The 24293-nt window shown below is 33.4% G+C and overlaps 1 protein-coding gene across 1 annotated transcript in view; it reads right to left on the bottom strand.

Annotated features, from left to right (window-relative positions):
* Fbxl17 (F-box and leucine rich repeat protein 17) overlaps positions 1 to 24293 on the bottom strand; it is a 515989-nt gene that overhangs the window by 346558 nt on the left and 145138 nt on the right. Inside the window, exon 5 of the mRNA XM_047555024.1 lies at positions 21136 to 21243. Within this exon, the coding sequence (XP_047410980.1) occupies positions 21136 to 21243 (108 nt within the window). The remainder of the gene's footprint in view (positions 1 to 21135; positions 21244 to 24293) is intronic.

Consider the following 24293-nt stretch of genomic DNA (forward strand, 5'->3'; position numbering starts at 1 on the left):
AATTCTTCTCCAGCACCACAGAAAAATATCATCTGGTTTTTTCTTTCTTGGTTTAAAATATGCAACTAGGACTCAACTTCACATCAAAAATCTCTTAGCCTTATATTCTCATTTATTGGCCTCAGCCTAAAGCCAAGAGAAGTATAAGCAGACCATGTCTTATTCATCTTTGTGTCACCAATACTTAACAGCATTAGGTGACTCAAATGCATCTATTAAATGAGTAAATGTGAAATCAGGATCAAACTTAAGAGATAATTTCATTTATTTAAGTTCCAAGATATCAGTTCTTCATTCTTCTAACTGTCAAATACAGGATCTGCAACTCTGAGCTATATGCTTCTAAAAGTGGTCTATTTAAACATAAGCTTCATTTATATGTAATTATTATATAATATAAAACAACATTCGATTGAAGTTCATTTGAGAACAAAAAGCATAAGGAATTCTCTATTTACATATTTGCTCTTAAAATGCAGAATATTAAAAAAAAAATCTCTGTAAGTTGTCAGGATTTTGATGTGTGTGGCAGGAATTTTGAGCAGTTCACCAAAATTTTAATCACTGTCTTCTGCTGCAGAAATGTGAATTTGTTAATTGGATTTCTGCTTCTGAGAATACCAGTTCAGAATGTATATTCTGTTCCTCCTCTTTCACTCTGACAGGCAGTACAGTTCTAATTGACTTTTTTTTTTTCCTAGTACTTTTCTCTTCACCAAATCCCTTTCTTTTCTCCACATAGGATTTCTAAAGCTTATAACAAACTACAAATAGCACTTAGAGTTAGCAGCACTAAGTAGCCCTCTCACGCATTTCACTCAGCATGAACTAAGAATAAGAATTCCTCTTCAACTAAAAAATTAAGTGTACACACTGTTTTAAATAAGGAAAAAAAAGTTTAAATAAATTAAGGGTAAATTAATTAAGCAAGGAAAGATAGCTATGCTTAATTAGACTAGTTGTATACTTCTTTCATTTCCTCATGTTAGGTTCAAAGAGGAAAGAAGGAAGGAAGGGAGAGAGGGGAAGGGAGGGGAGGGGAGGAAAAAGGAAGTGAAGAACGAAAGAAAGTTTATAGAATCTTGAACCAATTTCAGTCATTTGCATCCATGTATCACACTTTAATGAGATAAAAAGATTTGAAAAATACATTCTAAATTAATATTTTACAACCTTACTTTTAAAAGTAATAAAATAGCTAAAGTGCCGTTAGCCCAAGACAAAAGTTTATTATATCCAATTCAAATAACCTGTACATTGGCTTCTGGACCTTATACTGTCTATTAACAAAAACAGTCGAATAGTTTTATTCTTTATTTCTAAATGTGCTAAGGTGGAAAAGCAAAGGAATGACATTAATGATTTTTAACTTAAAAGAATACTCTGGTTTATATTTTTTTATATTCTAGCATTCCAAATAATATACACAAAGGTTTTATCTACTCTCTAAAATAAAATATCTTGGGCTCAGTGTGTGCTTAGTGTGTTCAAGGCCCTGAAATCTATCCTCAGTACCACAGAAAAAATTAATTATCTTTTTTTTTCTTTCTTGGTTTAGAATATGCAACTGGGATTCACCTTCACATCAAAACATCTCTTAGCCTTATATTCTCACTTATGGGCTTCAGCCTAAAGCCAAAGCTCAGAGGAAAAAAATGCCTACACCTTACTATCAAAATTATTCTTATTTGATGACCAGGTACTGTTTCAAAGAAATCTAATTCTATTGTTTGAGCCAAAACGCTATGGGCATACAGGATGATAACCACCAATTGAGCTGCTTCCCACCTTTAGGCCTCTGCACTGCCAGGAAAAGATTCTTTAATATATGGAGAAATACCACCAGGTCCCTGTCAACTGATCCCTACAACTTCTCTCTACTTAACCACAGAGATCTGGAGTGCCCTGTGTTACCCAGGAATAAACCAGATGACTTGGCATTTAGCAACAGCTTTCTCTTCTTACAAAAGTCATTTTATGAGAAGAAACACTCCTAAATGTGTGTGTGTGTATATATGTATATATAATTCTTACCCCTATCCTTGCCCCCAAAGTCTCCAAAGTCATAAATCTGACATAACAGTCTAAAATGAATCAATCACATTGTCCTCACTAATGAGAAGAGTCACAGAATCTAGACTAAAAAATAGTATCTCTTCTAAAATCTCTGGCATTGTATTTAACTTAATTTTTCAGGGTTATCACCCAAGTGCCACAATCACCTATAGTAGATAGTAAAGAAATGAACACTTTCTAGGTGAAAAAAATCATAGAAAAGTCAAACTTTTAAAGGGCACATAAGGGGCTAAGGTTGTAGCTCGGTGGTAGAGCACTTGCCTAGCATGCGTGAGGCACTGGGTTTGATTCTCAGCACCACATATAAATAAACAACATAAAGGGCATATGAGGATTCATACTAAAATCCAAGTCAGGAACTTCCTTGTTTTACCAAACAGTTTCAAGAAAAGTATTTAAATTTGGAATTGATAAATTTTAGCTCCTGGTTCCTCTACTCACACTAGTGTCAAGAGCTGGAAGTAAATAAGTTAAAATTCTAGCTTAATTACTATGCCATAGGCAGTAAATAAGATATCAATAATAAATGGTAATTGAAAGGGTGTCTATAACGTTTCCCTTGATACCAAATAATATGGAAAATGAAATTATACTATCCATATATAATAGAAAATTTTCAAAGATGAGCTGCAAGAATTTATAACTAATTTTACATATTGAAGCACTACTTTCTGATACAAAGAACTATCCATCTGCAGTCCTGTTTTCTCAACAATTTTGCCCATCCATAAATTCAAAAGCTTCAACTAACTAAAATGAAATTTAAAATAACAATGTCTACTGTATATCTAAGGTAAACTTTAAATTTCAATTTATGGTCTACCTTAATACTATGCATTTTGGGTCGCATATATTCTCATATCAATAAAAAGCATGCCAAATGTTTTTAAAAATCTAAAAAATTAACAGAAGTACAGATATGATATCATATGCATTGTTTAATTATTCATCAAAACATCCAAGATATAATTTCAAATAATTAATAACTAATAACCAATAACTCAAATAGATTATAACAGTTGACTTCTTTAGTGAGTTTTTTTAAATTTGCCTCTCTGTATTGACATTACAGATCAAAGCAAATGAAAACACAATTCACTTTTATACTTACGAAGAAAATATGTTAAAACTATCTTTCTATAATTAAGTAAATAGCCATTCCGTCCAAAGTAGCCTATGACCTCATTATTTTTAATTGTCATAACTGTCCTCCCTTATATCTCTAGTTAAAGCCTGTAGAGATTCACGACAGCAGTATAGGTAGCAGTACTCTAAAAAAGAATCAAGTCTTATTTAAATCCTATGTCCAATTCTCTGTTTTGTGCTTTGATCTGAACTGTTACAAGACTTCTTAAAACAAATAAATATTTCTATTCTCTTAAATATATTCTCCTGTAAGAAATCCAGAATGATGCAGAAAGAAAGATATATCTAGTCAGGATCCAACCAAGAGAAACTTCTTATAGAGATTAAATTACAAGAAGGAAATTTCATTTATGGAATTGGTTATTCTAGTGAGTGAGAAGCTAAGACGACAAACTAGATTTGGCAGTGTAAGCTAGAGATTCAGCAAGAACAAGAAACCACAAGCACCAGAAAGCTGGACAGACAAGAAGAATAGTTAGTGTTATTGGAACCCTTAGGTCACATTCAGTCAATATAAGCTGGAGCTGCAGGAGTTCTACCCAGGACTGAAACCATGAAGGAGGCGAACTGTTACCAGCTGCTAAGATAGAAAGGTGGAGAGATGTCATAGCTTCTCCCTCTCTTTGGCCTTCTTATCTTGACTAAACACAAACTGCCAAGTAAAAGCCTCTATAGAATATAGCTATAGAAGCACATGCTGAGAGAGAAGAAAGATCTGAGGGAAATAGGCCTAGGACCAACTTGAAGTGAAAGGAAAGAAGAGGGAAGTGGGTGTGGATTTCCAATAATGAAAAGGATAGCTTAAAGGGAGTTCTTTATAAAAACCCAGAAGCAGGAATAATTGCCAGACTATTCCTGTACTTTGCGTAGAAACCCATGGTGCTGACCAAGTTTATTTTCTTCGTTGAACCAGATGAAAGTTATCAAAGTTATAAGTTGAGCAGTTTTTTCAGGCACAGGGTATTTGTTTCATTGTTAAAGATCCAAGATTGATGGCCAATTGCATGATGAAAAAGAAGCTCTGATCAAACACAATAGCCATGCATTTCCTCTAGTGAATACAACAGAGAAAGCTCCAGTGGAAAGCTTGGGGGGAAAAAAAGTTCATGGTCAATCATCTCACTGGGATACAATCAATTGCAGGGAAGTTTTTTTGGTGAAGAAAGCAGCTATGCTCCTGAAGGGTTTGTAAATACACTGTGATTAACAGCTTTTGTGCAAATGCCTGTGATACCTCTGGACTGAGAACAAACGTGAGGAGCTCAACTGCCTTTAGTCAATGTAGCCTACTGGACTCCATTACTGGGTGAGTGCTCTAAGAATGGGGAGCTCAGAAACAAGCCCTAATCCAAAAATTGTTGTAGAAAATAATGAGTGATAAGTGGAAGCACAAATTCTGGCTAAATGCTGAGGTTTCCCAGATAATTTTCAGAGCATCCTATTGTCTCTAAGTTAAGTAACTTAACTTCTGACTAAGAGTTACAGTTTCCCATTTTCAAAGAACACAACAAAAACAACACAATATAATTTATCTTCCTTTCTGCATCTAGGAGCACGTTTAGAATCTTTTGGTGTATTCTAAAGATCATCATTATAAACATCACTCAATGTTAAAACTATAAAGAAAACTTAGATTCTTTGGGGTATCTATGCTTGACAATTGGCCCAGTGTGGGTACTGTGCTGAAATATATAGGCAAACCATATATAATATGTACACATGCAGGCACTTCCCTGTGGCTGACAAGTCCTGTCCAGGTATAATAAAAACACTGCTTAATTAAGAAAGTTAGGGGCTGGGGTTGTGGCTAAGTGGCAAAGTGTTTGCTTACCATGTGTTAGGTACTGGGTTCAATTCTCAGCACCACATATAAATAAATACAAAAATAATAATAAAGGTCAACTGACAACTAATAATAATTTTAAAAAAGGAAGTTAAATTAATTACAACTAAAACACCATTAAGTTAAAACTTTAAAACTATTAAACATAACTGTCAATATTTTTAATCAATTATTTTTAAATTAGTCTATTTAACTCTATAATTCTCAATGTTTACTTTAAATTAATCAATGGAATGTGTTTATTTTCTAACTAAACAATTGATTTATTCTCATTATGCCTCAGATCTGTTCTGCTGACTCAGAAATGGGATCCCACCCATTTTCCATGTTACTATTTATGTATAAGCCACAAGATTGAGTGAAGCAGAATCACACTGATCCTCAAATAAAATTTTCTTCACAAAGCAGTGTGAATTATTTTCAAAGTATAAAAAGAAGTGAAAGCAACATCTCATAAGCTTTCTTGGATAAAGACTGACCTCATGTGTTTGAGACCAGATAAAAAAGAGTTGAAATCCTTTTCTGTAAGAACATTTGCAACAAACCCCACAATTCACAAACAAAAGTGTGTGATAAAAATTCAAGGTGTGAACTGAAGATAATATAAGCAAATAAAACATATTTAAAATATGAAGTCAAGATCTAAGAAAGGCCTTTTCAACAAACACTGTCAACTTTCCTCATTTGATATTTTTATTAAAGCCTGAAGCAACCATTTTATCAAAGGATAGGTGCCACAAAAAAACCTCATTTATTAATTTTATTTGTTACGATTTTCACAAACTGTCGTCTGAAAGATGAATTCATTTATTTTACTAGTGCCATATTGATACATTTTGTTATTGCTCTTGCTGAAATGAAAATGTAGCACAAATCTGTATTACAACTAAAGTGTGGGTAATAAAGTTATAAAACATGAAGAGTAGCCTCAATGAGCAGGAATTATCAACTTAACAAAGTGAAAAAAATAAATGTGATAGATCACTATAGTTTTGTAGACATTGTCTATACTAGTAGAAAAATAAAACTCAAAATCACTAATTTGGACAAAGAAAATAATAAGAATGGTATACTCATTCCCCTGATTCAGTGTACTGCCACAGTAATTTTCAGTGTGTTAATTTAAACAAATCATTAAATGACACTTAAGGGATCAGCAAGGAAAGGAAAAAGAACAACAAAGAGAAAGCAAACATAGTTATTAATTTTAACATTCACTATTGGCATTTAGGTAGAAACAAGGTCATTAAATTTTTAAATAAGATTATTTTCACAAAAATTGTTTTACTTTACATTTTAATGAGAGATAGGAGTGAATAGTAACTAAAACTCTTTTCAATTCATTTATTTCTTTAAAATTTCCACTTCCTCTTTAGATGTATGTATGTCAAGCATTCTTCCTTATAAAACTCCAGGGGAAGGTAAATCTTACTACTATCCTCATTTTATAAGTGAGGAAACCAAGGCAGATAAATTAGGTAATTTGCCCAAGGTAATATAATCAGCTGTCATACCAGCAGCTTTGATAACAGCAAGAAATAATTTTCAGATCTTTGCAAAATTCTAAGAAAAAAAATCAAATATGTCATATTCATTAGGAAATATTTCAGAGCTGAATGAACTTTAAAATGTATTTTCCATGTCTGAAAATATCACTCAAGCAGCTACAATTTACTGACCACGAATGAAGTGATAATCGAAGACTAAACAGTAATCCCATCCTTAAGTAGTAAAATAGTATGTTCTTCCATTAGAATAAGATATTCTGACTGACCAGTTGTTTGAAAATTTAGAAGGCAAGAAAGTTCATCTTTCATTTCTAGTCTCTGAATAAACAAGAAAAGGAAGACGAAAATTGAGTTAGCTGCATGAATGATCATTCTTTCAGTTACTTATGTTAAATTGACTGAAAAAAATCAATTTTGTTTTCCTTTAAAAACATTTCATATTTCCAACCATAAGCACTTTTAAAATAAATGTTTTTATAAGTTCTTTAAATGTGATTATGGTTCAAGTAAATATCAGAAGTTTGAGTGTTTTGTTTAGCTGCTGATTATTTTCCTAAGAAATCTGTTTCTTAACATAAGCAAAACTCAACTAAACCTATTCTCAACATATGCCAAGAATTCAATTAACATTTATAAACTGAGTAACTGAAGCAATAAGATAAAATGTAGCAGCAAAATAACAGTATTAATAAACACTTGCAATTTAAAATACATCAACAGCCTAAAAAGGAAATACATATCTACTTCTAACTTATGACAAACATGAATTTTTTTAAATAGCACATAATAATAATAAATTTTGTCAAAAATTCTTCACTACCTTTTAATAAGCATTAATAAACTTTTTGATCCTTTAAAATTTATTTAATTATATTGGAAACTTTCAAATGAAAATAAAAGTACTGAGAATAGTATAATGATCTCCCAGGTTCTATAACCAGCTCAATTATCAATATTTTAACATTTTTGTTTTCTTTCTTGACCTATTCACTTTTTAAATGTTCCTCTTTTTATCCCCTTATAGTCAAATACCTAATATTGTATCATTTCTCTAATAAATACTCAAGGAGTATCTCTTACTGTTGAAGTTTTTAGAATATAACAAACATTCAACTATCATCTGTAACAAAGTTAACAATGATCCCTGAAGATCATTCAATCTTAATAGTTCATATTCAATCTTTCTCAAAAGTCCCAAAGATACACTTTTAACGTTGCTTTGCTTCAATCAGGATCCAAGCAAAATCTTCGTATTACATTTAGTTGTTTTGTCTTAAGTCCTTTCTATCATAATTCCCCCATTTTTTTTCTAAGTTTTTTTTTTTCATTTCCTTAGACAAATCTGGATTCAGTGGCTTTTTTTTCCTGTGGTATCACTTAAAATGCTGCTCTACTCTAAATCCACTCTTTCATGCAAATGGACAATTAAACATAGAGGCATGCCTAATTTATTAATTAGTTATTTATTTGCATTGTAATTGGGCATACTATCTAAGAAATCTTTGCCTAATTCAAGATTATGAAAGTTTTCTCCTCTGTGTTCTTATACAACATTTTTCTATTGAGGTAAAACTTCACATAAAAATCACCCTTTTAAAATGTACAGTTCAGTGGTTTTTAATATATGAAGTGACAAATAGAACTATCATCAATACCAAATTTCAGAAATTTTTAAAATTATTTATTTACTTTTTAATTTTTTACAGACTGCATTTTGATTCATTGTACATAAATGGGGTACATCATTTTGTTTCTATGGTTGTACATGATGTAGATTCATACCATTTGTGTAATCATATATGTACATAGGATTGAGATACTTTATACCTGTGCCTATTCTAGACATTTCATATAAACCAAATCATAGAAAAAATGGACTTTTGTAACTAGTTTTTTTTTTTTGTCTTAACATAATATGCTCAAGGTTCATCCATGTTGTAGTATGTATAAGATTTCTTTCTGTTTTAAATTTTTAAAATTTTTTATTTGTTCTTTTTAGATATACATGACAGTATGTTGGTACTAATGACACATTAACTGTCTCAGGCTGACTCCTTACTCCCTGGCAGGTGAGCAAGATCAAGGCCTCAAAGGCGGTTTCAATAGTTATTGACGATAAATCGGACCACCGTCAGGGATTGGTTAACAACAGTTCCGTGAAGTGATCAGCTCATGCTTGCCATATAGTCCTATGGGACTCACACCTGCGTGAACCCCCCATGCCTTGCTGACCTTTAAGCTAACTGGTTCCCGCCTAGCCCCCACCCTACATAAAAGCTGTGTGATTTCCTCAATAAACAAGATTCCTGCTATGCCTCCTGCACTGACAGACCTCCCGGCTCTGGTGTGTTTCCTTTGCCACCGACACTCATCATCCTGCTCGGCCCTGTATTCTCCTCAGGCTGGCCCTGCGGAGGTACATCGGACCTTGTTGCCTGACAGGGAGCAACAACAGTAGAGTGTATTTTGACATATGATACACACCTGGAGAGAAGTACTTTCTTTTTTGTGGCTGAACAGTATTATGTATGGGCATACCATATTGCTTATTCATTCATCAGATGACAGGCATTCAGCTTGTTTCCACATTTTAGCCATTGTGAATAAGGCTGTTATGAACATTTGTGTCCAAGTTTTTGTTTGAAACCTATTCATTATTTTGGTACTATACTTAGGATTGGAATTGCAGGTTTGTCTGGCAATTCTATTACTTTTTGAGGAAGTAACAAACTGTTTTCCACAGCAGTTGTACCATTTTACATCTCTACCAGCCATGTTCAGATTTCCAATTTCTCCACATCTTTGGCAACACTCACTATTGTCCATCCTTTGATCATAACCATCCTAATAGGTGTGAAGTGGATTCATATTTTCCAGTTATGTGTAGGACTAATGATGCTGAACAGTTTTTCATGTGTTTATCAGCCAGATATGTCTTCTTTAGATAAATATCTGTTCAAGTCTTTTGCCCATTTTTTAATTGGGTTATTTCTCTTTTTTTGTTGTAATATAAGAGTTCCTCATATAATCTGGACATTTAACAGGTATAATATGATTTGCAAAATTTTTTCCTATTCTTTAGGTTGTTTCTTCACTTTCTTCTCAGTATCCTTTACTGCACAGAAGTGTTTAATGATGAAGTCCAATCTATTTTTTCTTGTCTTGTTCGTGCTTTGGGGGTCAAAACTAAGAATCTATTACAAAGTTCCAGGTCATGAAGACTTGCCACCATGTTTTCTGAGTTTTATAATTTTACCTCTTACATTTAAGGTTCTGATTTTTTTAAAGTTAATTTTACATATATGATATGAGTAGAAGTTTAACTTCACTCTTCATATGTGGATATCCAGTTGTTCCAAGACTATTTTATACCTAAATTTATGTCAGTACCACACTGTTTTGATTCAGGTAGTTCTGTGGTAAGTTTTGAAATTGTGAATCTTCCAACATTATCTTTTTTGAAATTGCTTTGACTTTTAGTGTCCCTTCCAATGTAATAATAATATTAGGAGTAGCTTTTCCACTTTAAAAAAAAGAAAGGCCACTGAGATTTTTATAGTGATTATATTCACTCTGTAAGTCTTTGTTCAAAGTCTTAAACATACCTGATTAAACTTACTTTTAAGCATTTTATTATTCTTGATGATAATGTAAATGGAATTGTTCTCTTATTTTATGTGCAGATTTTTCATTGCTAGCATATAGAAATAAATGATATTTCACATTTCTTTAAAAATTTTCCTTTAATATTTTTAATTAATAAATGAAAATAATATATTGACAGTGTACATGATGTTTTGATATAGCATACATTATGAAATGGCTAAATCAAACTAATTAACATATACATTATCTTACATATACACTTAATATTTACACTTAATATCTATATACATGGTAAGTTTGAAAATACATACAACAGATCACTTGGATTTATTCCTCCTAACTGAAATATTGTAACCTTTGACCAGCATCTCTCCAATCTTCCCAACCCCCAGCCTCTGATACCCACCATTCTTCTATTTCTATTAGTTCAACTCTTTTAAATTCCACATATAAGTGGAATCATATTGTATCTGTCTTCCTGTGCATGGCTTATTTCATTTAACATAATGTTCTTTAGGTTCATCCATGATATCACAAATGAAAGAAGTTCCTTCTTTTTAAGACTGAATAGTATTCCACTCTGTACATATTTTATCTTTATACCTTCATCTGTTGATGGACATACAGGTTGTTTCCATATCTTTGCTATTATGAATAATGTTGTAATGAACATGGCAGTGCAGACATCTCCACAGCATATTGATTTCACTTCCTTTGGGTAGAGACCCAGTAGCAAGACTGCAGGGTTATATGGAAATGCTATGTTTTGCTTATGGAGAACACTCCATACTGTTTTCTGTAATGACTGTATTAATTTACAATCCCACCAATAGTGAAAAAGAGTTCCCTTTTCTCCACATCCTCACCAACACTTCTTATTTTTCATCATTTTAATAACAGTCATTCTGACAGATGTGAATGATTCCTCATTATAATTTTAATTTGCATTTCCCTGATGATTAGGGACACTGAGCATTATACCTATTGGCCATTTCTGTATCTTTTTTGAAAAATGTCTATTCGGGTCCTTGCTCATTTTTAAAATCAGGTTATTAGTTTTCTTACTTTTGAAGTTTTTATATATTTTGGATATTAACCTTTATCAAATGTATGGTTTTGAAATATTTTCTCCCATTCCATAGGTGATCTATTTACTCCTGATTATTTTCTTTGCTGTGCAGACACAACTGATTTTTGTGGGCTGATCTTGTAACCTTGGTATATTTTTGATTGCCTAATCAACTTAGCATTTTTAGGATAAAGTTCACTAAGTCAACTAAGTCATATAGCATATTCTCTTTCTAAATACTGCTATATATCATTTGCCAAATTTTGTTTGGAATTTTTGCTCTATATTCATGAAATATGGTGATATGCAATTTTTTCTCTTGTAGCATTACCAAGTTTTATTTATTTATTTATTTATTTTATTTTATTTTACTTTATTTTTTTGGTGCTAGGGATTGAACCCAGGGCCTTGTGCTTGTGAGGCAAGCACTCAACCAAGTGAGCTACATCCTCAGCCCTACCAAGTTTTCTTAATAGGAAAATGATATTCTCACTTCTAGAGACTTATGTTGATTTGGTATTTTTCCTTCCTTAAATATTTGGTCAAATTCACTAGTGAAGCCAACTGGGCTTGGAGAATTTAATTAGTGAGAAGTTTTTAGATATAGATGCCATTTCTTTAAGAGATATAGGGTTATTTAGTTAGCTATGTTTTCTTTTTTGTTTTGGTTTAGCTTTAAGAGACAATGGTCTTGTTATGTTGCCCAGGCTGCACTGAACTTCTGGGTTCAAGGCAATGCTCCTGTCTCTACCTTCTAAGTAGCTGGGACTACAGGTATACACCCCCATGCCCAGCTCCCTATGTCTTCTTTTCTCTCTCTCTCTCTCTCTCTCTCTCTCTCTCTCTCTCTCTCTCTCTGTAGGTGTGTGTGTGTGTGTGTGTGTGTGTGTGTGTGTGTGTATGTACCTTTTTAAGAAATTAATTAATTTACTTATTGCAATACACATTCTTGTTTACATAATACACAAAGACTGGAAAACTCAACAATCAGCAAAAAATGCAATTAAAAATTAACAGGACATATAAACTATTTCACTGAAGAGGATAATCAAATGGTAAATAAGCATATGAAAAAATATCCAGCATTATTTGTTAGAAAATTTCACATTAAAACCACAATGAGATACCTAAGAGATTGTCCATGGTACAATAAATATATATATATATATATATATATACACACACATATAGATCCATATATCTGTATGTATTATTTTTTATTTGCAAAATAAAAAGTTTTAAATAAAAATCTGTTGCTATGTACCATATGATAAATAAGAGAATGAACAACTACAACAAAAGTATTCCAATAATCTTCTCTCTGAACCTGACAGCAGGACTATTCAACCCGTTTTCCAAAATATTAAATCATCAAACCTATCATTTCCCCAATTTTCCACTGACCTTCATGTCAGGTATTCTTTTTGTTCAACAATATCAACAATTACTTTAAATATAAATGATCTAGATATTGTAATTAAAAGGTACAAATGTTGAACATGTATAAAAAGCAAACAAAAACTATGTGTTCTATACATATGTCACACTTTAAATATGAATACATCAATATATTAAAAGCAAAAGAAGGGAAAAATAAGCATGAGAAATCTGAAGTATAGCTACTAACTAATATAAAATAAATTTCAAGAAAAAGTATTTTCAGAGATAAAAAGGCAAACATTTCATAACCATAATAAAGTATAACAATCCTAAATGTGTACGGACCTAATAATGAAATTTCAAAATCTATGAAATAAAAGTTAATAAAACTAGAAAGACAAATCCACAATCTTATTTGGAGTTTTTAAGCCCCCTCACTTTGCTGGAAGGAGTAATGACATAGAAGGTTTAAAAACATTATCGGCTCCCTTGACCTATTATTATTTATAAAGAATAATACACATAAATGATTAAGTAGAAAATTAATAAGGGTAGGCTATATTCTGTCATGAAATAAGCTTTGAGAAATTTTAAAAGTTCAAAATCATGAAAACTGTGTTTCCTGAATGATTTATTACATTAGAAATCAATCACCTTAAGATATATAGAACTCCACCCCTATGTCTCTGCTACTTCAAAATTAAATGACACACTTGTAAATATCTCACAGATCAAAGAAGAAAGCATAAGAAAAGTGATAAGAAAAGTGATAATAAGTGATAATAAAAGCTTAAAATATCAGAATCTCTGAGATGAAATAGCACTCAGTTGCACACTTATAAAAAGTATTTGTATCAGAAATAAGCTAGATTAACAAATTATTTTCAAAATAGGTAGTAACAAGGAAAAAATAAAAGTAGGAGCAGAAGTATGTGAAATAGAAAAGAAATAATACAGCTAAAATTTGATAAAAATCTAACAAGTCTAATTAAGAAAAAAGTAAGAAAAATATCAATGAAAAGGGAGCTATCAAAACAGCCCTACAGATGCTAAAAATGTATTAAAGTAATATTACAATTGTATAATTACAATTTTAAAGCTTGCATAACTTGGTCTATTTTAGAGGATACAAACCCTTGCTTGTTTACACATTCCATGTGACAGTCATGTTTTTTCCTATCCTTTCACATTCAGTCTGTGAATGTCTCTGCCTATGAGGGAAGTCTCTTGGAGACAGAATAGTGTTGGGTCTTATTTTTTAATCCAATCTGCCAGTCTGGTTTTTTTGATTGACGAGTTTAGGCCATTAACATTCAAAGTTATTATTGAGATATGATTTGTGTTCCCAGTCCTTTTGGTTTATTTCTAGTTTTAAATTTGAATTAGTTTCTCCTTTGATTGACTATTTCTTTAGTGTATTTCCTCCCTTTACAGAATTTCACCTTTTTTTTTTTCATTCTACCTTCATGGAATATTTTGTTGACAATATTCTGAAGTTCAGACTTTCTCTTTGTGAATTCTTTTAATTTTTGTTTATCATGGAAGGTTTTTATTTCATCTTCAAATCTGAAGCTTAATTTTGCTGGATATAGAATTCTTAGTTGGCACCCATTTTGTTTCAGAGCTTGGTATATGTTATTCAAGTACCTCCTACCTTTGAAGGCATGGGTTAAAAAATCAGTTGAGATCCAAACTGGTTTCCCCCTATATGTAATGTGATATTTTTCCCTCGCAGACCTTAATATTTTATCTTTATTCTGTATGCTAGCCATTTTCATATAATGTGCCTTGACGTGGATCTGTTGTAACTTTGCACGTTTGGGATCCTATAAACTTCTTGTATTTTGTTTTCCATTTCATTCTTTAGCTTTAGGAAATTCTCTGATATTATTTCATTTAAAATATTGTATATTCTTCTGGTTTGTATCTCCGTGCCTTCACCTATCCCAATAAATCCTAAATTTGACCTTTTTGTGTTATCTTATAATTCTTGGAAATTCTGTCCATGGTTTCTTAACATCTTCTCTCTGTGGTCAACCCTATTTTCAAGATTATATATTTTGTCTTTATTGTCTGAGATTCTGTCTTCCAAGTGGTCCAGTCTGTTGGTGATGCTTTCTATTGAACTTTTAATTTGGTTTATTATTTCCTTCATTTCAAGGATTTCTGAGTTTTTTTTTTTCCCCCAGATTCCCTATCTCTTTATGGAAGTGATCTTTTGCTACCTGTATTTGCTCTCTTCTATCATGTTTACTTCGCAGAGCACTTTATGTATATTCTAAACTCCTTCTCTGACATTTCTTCCATTGTGGTATGGATGGATTCTGTTATTAGAGTATCTTAGTTTGCTTGGTGCAATTTGTACCCTTGCTTTTTCATGCCGTTTGTGTGTCTACCCATCTAACTGTATGGATCTGAGGCAGCAGAGTTTCTACCCTGTGTACTTATAGTGTCCCTGAAGCTCTCCAGTATCTCACTGTTTAGGGGAGACAAATAACAAAAACCAATGCAAACAATTTACAGTATTAAACCAAATAATTCCTACTATAACATCTACAATGATAATTATCACAATAAACAAATGATATGATCAATTATGCTTATAATAAAAACAGTAAGTCTGCAAAAGGGTTTACATTTTCAAATGGTAGACAGGGAGAGAACAGAAGTGATATAGTATGTGATGATTATGAGGGAAAAGGAGAAAAGATTGAAGTAAGAGATTAAAGGAAGAGTGAAAGGAGAACAACAGAGATTTGCTGTTAGCAGAAGAAAAGAGAATCAAGGGAAACAGGTAGGAGAAAAATATATATAAAGCAAAAATTTAAATAAAATATTAAAAATAAAATAATACAAAGCAAAACTAAAATATAGTAATCAAACATCCTAGTTCACAAAAAACTAATCCAGGTAAAATAATTGGTTCAAAAATGCTAGAGATAAGAAGAAAAAAAATAGAAAACTATGTAAATGTCAATGTACCATTAAAGTCACAATTAAACAGTGAAAAAGAATTTTTCGAAAATCTTGATGAAAAGTTAAAGAATTATTTCTGATGAAGTTCATAATATTTTCAGCTTCTCTTCTCAGCAGTTTTAGATGGGGTCTTCTGGAGTGTGATGCTCCACCTTCTATATTGGTAGAGTGAGAGGGGTAATCCTATGGGTAGAATTCTTGGAGGTAGCATTTAGGCTTAGGCGGGTTCCAGGCTGTTCACTGAATGCCAATTGGCCTGGAGATTTTAATGCACCTACAGTGCCCACTACTTGCTGGTCCACACTGGAGGACTTTACCCAGGGCTTCCCTGTGGTGGAGGAGTCAGTTCTTAGTCCTCTATGTTACTTACAGATCCCAAGTTTCCTGGTCTCAGGCTCAGTCTCCAAACAATTTCTCCAGCTCCTACCCTTCCAAGTTCCTGAACAGATGTGTCTCTCCCTGCAAACAGTCAGATTGGAGGGGGAGGGGTAGAGCTGGGTGGGTTTTCTCGACCAGTTGTATATAACCTCTGTATAAACCTCTCTCCACGACTGATTTTCTTCTGGTCACTTAAGCACACGCTATGTCACACAGTGTGTTACTGGGCCTGTATTTTGGGCCAAACTTGGGTTTGCCAGGAATCAGTTTCCTCAGTTACCAGACCCTGTGCCCCAGCTGCAAAATGGTTCCTTCCTTTGGCCTCCACATGCCATCTAGAGATGGCGGTTTCTTTTCCCACATTCAGATATCCTTCAGTGAGTCCTTCAGGTTTGCTGGGCAATTGGTCTCTAAATGGGTCAGTACCCAGACATGCCTCAGGCCTCCCAAAATTGTGGGTTACTTTAATTCCCTTAACCCTCTGGTATGCTCCTGGAGGCGACTCAGTTCACTGGCTGGAGCTTCTGGCCTGGCTGTGGCAGTGGCTGTGCCATTGGGGATTTTTTTTTTTCCCCTTATTTTATTATATCCAATCTCCTATGTCCCCAATCTGCTTTGAATGTCCAGTTTTAGGTTCCACTAAAGTAACCCTGCCCTTTTTTTTTGTTCACCTACCTTGTGGAGAAACTGCCTGTCTGCTTTCTTTTTTTCACTCCACTGAGTAGCCAGGAACACAACTTCCTCTATTCTACCACTTTGGATCTCTTCTCTATGTCTTCTTAAGGAATCTTTGCTAGTCTGTGTCTTTCAAATGAATTTTTGGATTCATCCAAATTGTTCAATGTACATACATAAAGATGTTGATTATTCTTTTAACATCTGTAGAATTTGAAGTTATGTCATCTCTGAGTCATGCTATTGGCAATTTTATCTTTTTTTTCCATCAATCTAATGAGAAAATTATCAATTCTACTTAATTTATCAAAGAACCAGCTTTTGCTTCATTTTGATTAGGTTTCATTAATTTCCTCTTTTATTTTTGTTTTCCATTTCATTGATTTCCACTTGGGCTTTATTTTTCCTTTCTTACACTTTCAATTTCCTTTTTTTTCAATTTTCTTACAATGGAATCTGAGGGCACCAATTTGAGATCTTTCGTCTTCTCTTATATAGGTATTTAGTTCTATTAATGTTACCTACCTAGTAATTTCATAGTATCACATTAAATTTAAAACATTTATAGTTCTAATTTTCTTTCCATTTCTTTTTAACTCAAGAGTTACTTTGAATTGGATATACAAAGTGGTATCCCCAGAGATCCCTGGACGTTTCTATGCAATTCTTTCCATTCCAGTAGTCTGTCATCTGAAATCTGACAGCTAGGGTCTCCCTGAGTTTCTGTTCTGTCATGTCACATCAAATAGTTTGGTAAGTATTGCTGGGTTACCCCTCCCTGTGCTACCATCTAGCAACACTTTCAATGCAGTAAACTGATACGATCATAAGACTCCTTTTGTTTCCCGTTATCTCAAAATTCCCTGTCCTTTGTTGTCTGATATCCAATATCTTGAAAACCATTGTTTCATATATTTGTCTTTTCATATATTTGTTGTTGGTTGTTTCAGGGAAGAGAGTAAATTTGGTCGCTATTGCTTCATATTAGCTGGAAGAAGCAGTACAGTTTTATTTTGCTTACATCATTACAAACTCATAAGTTTTACATATTGAATTTGTTTTAATTCATTGCAACCATTCCCTTCTTGATGCTAAAGTATCCAAATTTAAGCTCTTGAGAATCATTTCATTTGGTTGTAGGTACTGTGACATGTTTCTTCCAGTTCCTTCAGTGGCTAATGAAATTCAGACACCACAGTCTAGACACAGAGGTAGCTTCAAGTTTACTTTTGCTGAACTTAAATTAAAAAGTAACAGAGGGCTGGAATGTAGCTCAGTGGCAAAACACTTTCTTCACATACATGAACATAAAGCCCTGGGTTGGATTCCTAGCTCCAAAAGAGAAAGAAAGAAAAAAGTAGTAGAGAACAAGAGACAAATTCTATGTTTACTCATAAGTACAGTGCAGTAAAAAAAATACACCTGTGTTGGAAAAAACAAAAATTCTGCTACAAATAAGTCACTAATACTCTTAACTGTTAAGTGGAGACCTCCAAAGTTCTTATCTTAAATATGGAGCTCTAAGTTTCTGAACAGTCCAGTAAATCTGCCTTTATCTTCTCTATCTGCATTCATTCAGTCTTGGTTATTTCTAGACTCTCATTTAAATAGTACAGCAGTTTAGAAAGAGGCCTCCAACTCCAATATTGTTTGACATTAACAAAATATACCTAATACTAATGGTGTGTCATTAACAAATATTACAAAGTAAATAAGAGCCCAGTGAAGGTTGAAAATATCAAAGTGAAATTAAATCCAAGGAACCACAGTAGTAGGATATTAATATTGTTCCATCTATTCCTTATCTGCTGTCTTTTGCCCTTGGTTTAACAATCTAAGAGGTCACAAATCCCCAGTTTCCTTTCCTAGCTTAGTAGACTTTTGACATTTCTTAACCTCAATGACAGTCCCTCACAGTCCCTTCCAGCACAATGACTCTTATATTCATAGATTCTTTTGGAAACATGAAACTTTACATCTAAAGATCAATCATATAATCCATGCCCATTGTTTCACAGATAGGAAATTAAGGCACAGACGTTTTATGCCATTGCCTATATTTTCAAACTTAGAAAACCAGAGATTAAGTCATGAGTTAGGTAGACTTTCTAAATCATGTAAAAAGTAAACATATTTAAGGTAATAGCTCTCAACTCGCAGTATTTTACATATATCTAATCATTTTCTTAAAAATTACATACTACAACAATAATAAGGGAAATGCAATTTTAGGGGAATTTATATATTTACATACATTGTGTGAATACATTAGTAATTGGTACAACACTACGAGAATTCAAATATTTAAAAACAAAAGTTTTCGTTTTTTTAAAACCAGAGTTTTCCCCTTGATTTGCAAGAGGGAAAACAATAAAAATAGCTTTGTAAAACCTATGAATGTTTAAAATGCCATCTCTTTTTTATGTAAATCCAGGAAACTAAGCAATAACCACAAACAAGTCTTCTCATCAAAGCAAAGACTGTTCAGGAAAAAATTTTTTCAGAACTTTGTGGACTAGTTTTAATGTGAGTCCAGTAGATTCTGATTGCTGACAGGCCAAACTAGCAACCCTTTCCTGTAATCTTCAGAAGAACCTTCTCAGCAAATTGAGCTTTCCAACCCAGACATTTGCTGTCGCTGCTGTTTTGTCACAGAGAATAATTCTTTTAAGTAACTAGTGTACCATAATTTCTCACCATCTCAAAATGCTCAGGGAAGCACTTACTGATCTAATAAGTCTTGTTTTGTATTTAATGAGTACAATTTTGAGTGATCATAAAAATCCCACATATGGTCATTACAACACTTGTGCACAATCTGTTCATCCAACACATTTCTATTCTACACTATAAACAGCATTAGATGGTACTAGAAAAATGCTCATATACCAAGATGTTCAGGCCAAGGTTATAGGAAATGAGTAAAAATTATGGTTACATATGGTCTTGGTTACACTGAGATGTTCTGATAGAGCAATAATTGAAAATAACAGTCCAATCCTCTCCTCTGATCCTTAAAATATAATTAAGTCTGATCATTCAAATGATACAGTACAACCACAGGCTCTCTTTTACGATATATTACACTGGAAAAGTGATTAGATTTTTTAAAATCAATGTTTACACAGATTTTCTGTGGTCTTGATACTTAGTCAGGCACCTTCTATATACTGTCTTATTTAATACCCTAAAAAATAATTTGCCCCCTTAGTTAATAAGTGGCAGCACTAAAAATTAAACTCAAGCTGACAATGGTGTTTCAGGCTCCTATTCACTGTGTTTCTGCTCCCAACCAACAGTCCTAAGTAACTTGTAAACATTTGTTCTTTTACCTGGAAGGAAAGAAAGACATTATTACCTGCTAAACTATAAGCTTGAAAAGAGCAGAAGAGATCAAGCCCAGAGAGATCTGGGATATCACTTGGTTTGTTTCAGCATTGTACTGCCAACACAGCAGTTTTCTAATTTGAATGAAAAGTTTTACTTAGCTATAAGTGGAAAAGGCAAGACTTATTCTCCTAAGTACTATAAATGATAGAGTTACAAGCAATGGAATAAATATTAAAATTTGTAGAACACACAGGTAAATTTTATAAAGCCAGTTTTTCCATGACATGAATGTTAAGAATTTGCTCCTAATTATCTTAGGCCTCTGAAAAGCAGTAGAGGTAAGACATCAGTAAGAGATTACAAAAGAACATGCATTTTTGTCACCAATAAAATATTAGATCTCATATATTTGGTATATAAGTGAACTCTGAGTCATCAGATAAATTTTTGACATATATTCACCTCTCTTCACCTTGTATACTCAGCTCAATCATGAACACTAGCTATATTCACTTTTTAAAGCCAAATACTAATAGGACCTAGTGATATGTGAGCCACAAGAACTCAATATATCTTCCAAGTACAATGCATTAACACTTAAATGATTCTGGTTACAAATATCAGCTTATTTAATGCATATATTTCAAAATTATTAACAATCAAAAGTAAAAACAGAAGTTTTTTGTTTGAATATTCCATTTCAGAAAAGACAAGTTTTGGCACTGTTTTTTAAAACTGGTTTTAACTTTATCAAATACTAATATGCTTCTATAAGGTTCTCACAATTCCTCATTCAAGTACATTTAACATTGCTAGAGAGCCAAGTGCAGTGGTAGACACCTATAGTCTCAGCTACTTGGGAGGCTGAATGAAAATCACTTGAATCCATGCACTGCCTGGGTAGCACAGTGAGATTCCACCTCAAAAGAATAAAACAAAAACAAAAACAAAAACAAAACCCTAAACCAGCAAAGCTGAGGCCCATTACCTTAAGGATACACAGAGGGCTGGGGAGATAGCTCAGCTGGTAGAGTGCTTGCCTTGCAAGCACAAGGCCCTGAGTTCGATCCCCAGTACCACAAAAAAAAAAAAAAAAAAAAAAAAAAGGATACACAGAAACACCAAGGAGATAAAGCCATGGCACCTACCTTGGTTAAGTGGATTACTCCTTTAGAGGTGACTGAACAACCCATGAAGCCAACATACTGAAGTTCAGGACAGTGCTCAGCAAATGCTTTCACTGACTGGTCTGTCACCTAGGAAAGAGACAAGAAGAAAATTATTGAAAGTGATATTACAGTGAAACTCAAGAGTCACATGCTCCTCTCCTCTGCTTCATCTTGCATCATTACTATTTCTCTTACCAATGGATCAATTCAGTCAAAAAACAAACATGCTGTGGTATTTGCTTTGCCTTTTCTTTTAAATCCTCTTATCCCACATTCCCTTAAAGCTCTCACCCATGTTTTCTGTATCTTCATAGAAAACATCTCACAGAGATATTGATATCAGTCACTTCTGCTTCTTCCTCTCTCTCTCTCTCTCTCTCTCTCTCTCTCTCTCTCTCTCTCTCTCCTCTTCTCTCTGTTTTTGTCTACCTCAGTCACCTCCTCTATCTTTACCTCCCTCTCTCTCCCTTTTGCTCATCTCAGTCCTTGGCTCACTTCCATTGTCTTCTGATTTACTTCATTCCCTAGCTGATCTAATCTTATCTCACGGCACCAAATACTAACTATATATTAATGGGTCTCAAATTCCATTCTCCAGTACTGACCTCTGCATTCCACTTCCAACTTCTACATTCAATTGCCGTGCACTCCCCTTGGATGTCTATAGGCATCTCAATTTAACATATCCAAAGGAGACATTTTTATATTCCAAACAAGTCTGCTTTTCCCCAGGGTTACCCAGTTCAATGGATAGCATCACTTTTCAAGTAGAAATTCAAAACCTTTTATCATTCAAAATACCATCCAGTAAACTAGAAAAAGTTATCAGTTCTTTGAAATAAATCCTAAATCTAGTGACTTCTCATCTCTGCCACCACTACCATCTAAGTCCACTGTTTGTATCATATACCTGAAATTTGGAAAGATCCTAACAACTTTGATTCCATTCTTGTTCCTCTGTTGTTTATTCTTTACACAGCAGCTACAGGATCTAACTAATAGCTCTTTGGTGTTCAAAACTTTTTGATTGTTTCTTAGTACATTTATAACTCAGATTCCTTGCCATGCCCCACCCACGCTTTTGCTAATTTGACCCTAATCAGACCTCAACTTCTATTACTCCCCTCCAGACCTCCATTTTTCTCATTTACTCCAGTCAAAATAGTATCAAAACTTCCTCCAGTCCTTCCTTCCTGGAAGGGTGGGAGGGGAGGGGTGGAAGGGAAAAAATGGCAGAATGAATCAAACAACATTACCTATGTAAATTTATGATTACACAAATGGTATGCCTTTACGCCATGTACATACAGAGAAACAACATGTATCCCATTTGTTTACAATAAAAAAAAAAAAAAAAAAAACTTCCTCCAGCATGCCAATGTTTCTTTGCCTCAGGTTCTTACTTCTTCATTTCTGTCTCTGCTTCATTGTCACTTTCTAAGATTCTTACTGACCACTTAGCTAAAATAAAACCAAATAACTGCCCCTAGTTACTCTCTTACCCTGCTTTTTCTTTATAACACTTATTACTACTTCATTACATTACATACTTGCTCACTTTTTAGATTTTTGCCTGTCTTCCCCTATCAGAATAACTCATCCTATCCCCTTCCATTAGAGGAACAAACCATTCTGGTTGGCTCTGGACAGTTTCAGTCTTAGCGACAAAAGTCCCACTAATCCCAAAACTCCTCAGTTCAGGCAATGGGACAGATGACAGTCTAACCAGGGTGATCAACCACCCAGTCCCACTCAAACTCCATTAGCATCTAGAACAGTCCCTGGCATTTAGTGGGGAGAAAATGAATACTCAAATGAATGAATTTTTTTAAATTTCTTTCTCCATAAATTCTATCATACTTTCTATTTCTGCTTCCTTTTATTTGCTTTTAGACAGAGGTATATTTGTATTGTTTTTAATATATTGATTTCAATAACATTATCCTAGTAGTTTTATTTTCTCTGATATAGTTCATGTGTGTTATGAATTTTTTTTTTTTTTTTTCAAACAGGATCTTGCTCTGTTGCCCAGGCTGACCTTAAATTCCTGGGCTCAAGCAATCTCTCTGTCTCAGCCTCCCAAGTAGCTGGGACTACAAGTACACATCACCTCACCCAACTCTGAAATCTTTTCTTAAGCAGGGAGAGTGGTGCACATTTTCACATTAGTGGCTCTTAACTTTGATACATCTTATAGTTAATTTTATATGTCAACTTGACCATGCTACAGGTTATCTAGATATTTAGTTAAACATTTTTTGAAGTGTGTAAGAATGCTTCTGGATAAGATCAACAAATGAATCATCAGACTAAGTAAGACTGATTGTTCTTCCCAATGGAGATGGGTCTCATTCATCCATTGAAGGCCTGAATACAACAAAAAGTTCAAGTAAGGAAGAATGTGCACTGTCACTGCCTTATAATCTTCCTTCTGGGATACTGGTCTTCTTCTGCCTTTAGATTCGGACTTGGGTTGGCATTATATTATTGGTTCTCTTGGGTTTCCAGATGGCCAACTCCAGACCATGGAATTTCTCAATTCTTTGTAACCATGTAAGTTAATTCCCTATAATAATCTCTGGGTAGAAAAATAATCCAAATGCCTAGTTTTAATCCATGATGGACCACTTAACATCTGTGTGATTTTTAACACATAATTTCATTCCTCTATATTTTGTTCCTTCTATAATATAAACAAAATTACAGTACGTACTTTGCAGAGTTAAGTATACATACAAAATGTTTTGAACGGTATATGGTACACTGTTATGGCTCAATAGATTTTAGCAATTATCATAACTCCTGTTCCCTTTCTTCTGTATTCTGATCCTAAGCAAGGATTAAGAAGTTGACATATATAAGATAATAATCCAAAACCAGTGGAATTAAACCATGATAGCTTATTCTCCTGGTTACAAGAGGTTCAAATCATAACTTGGGAGCTCTACATCATGAGCTAAACTATGGAATGGGAGTGAGGGAGCTAAGTGAAAGTTTATTACTGATTCATTATGGTAGAAGGAATACCATTTTGTTAAGATTTTCAACTAGTTGTGCATTAGAATTGCCTAACTTTTTGACAACTTCTGGGGAGAGATCTGCACCCATTTTACAAAAATGTTTTATTTATTAATGTA

The sequence above is a fragment of the Sciurus carolinensis genome, chromosome 6 (genome assembly GCF_902686445.1).
Source record: "Sciurus carolinensis chromosome 6, mSciCar1.2, whole genome shotgun sequence".
In the NCBI taxonomy this organism is placed as follows: domain Eukaryota; kingdom Metazoa; phylum Chordata; class Mammalia; order Rodentia; family Sciuridae; genus Sciurus; species Sciurus carolinensis.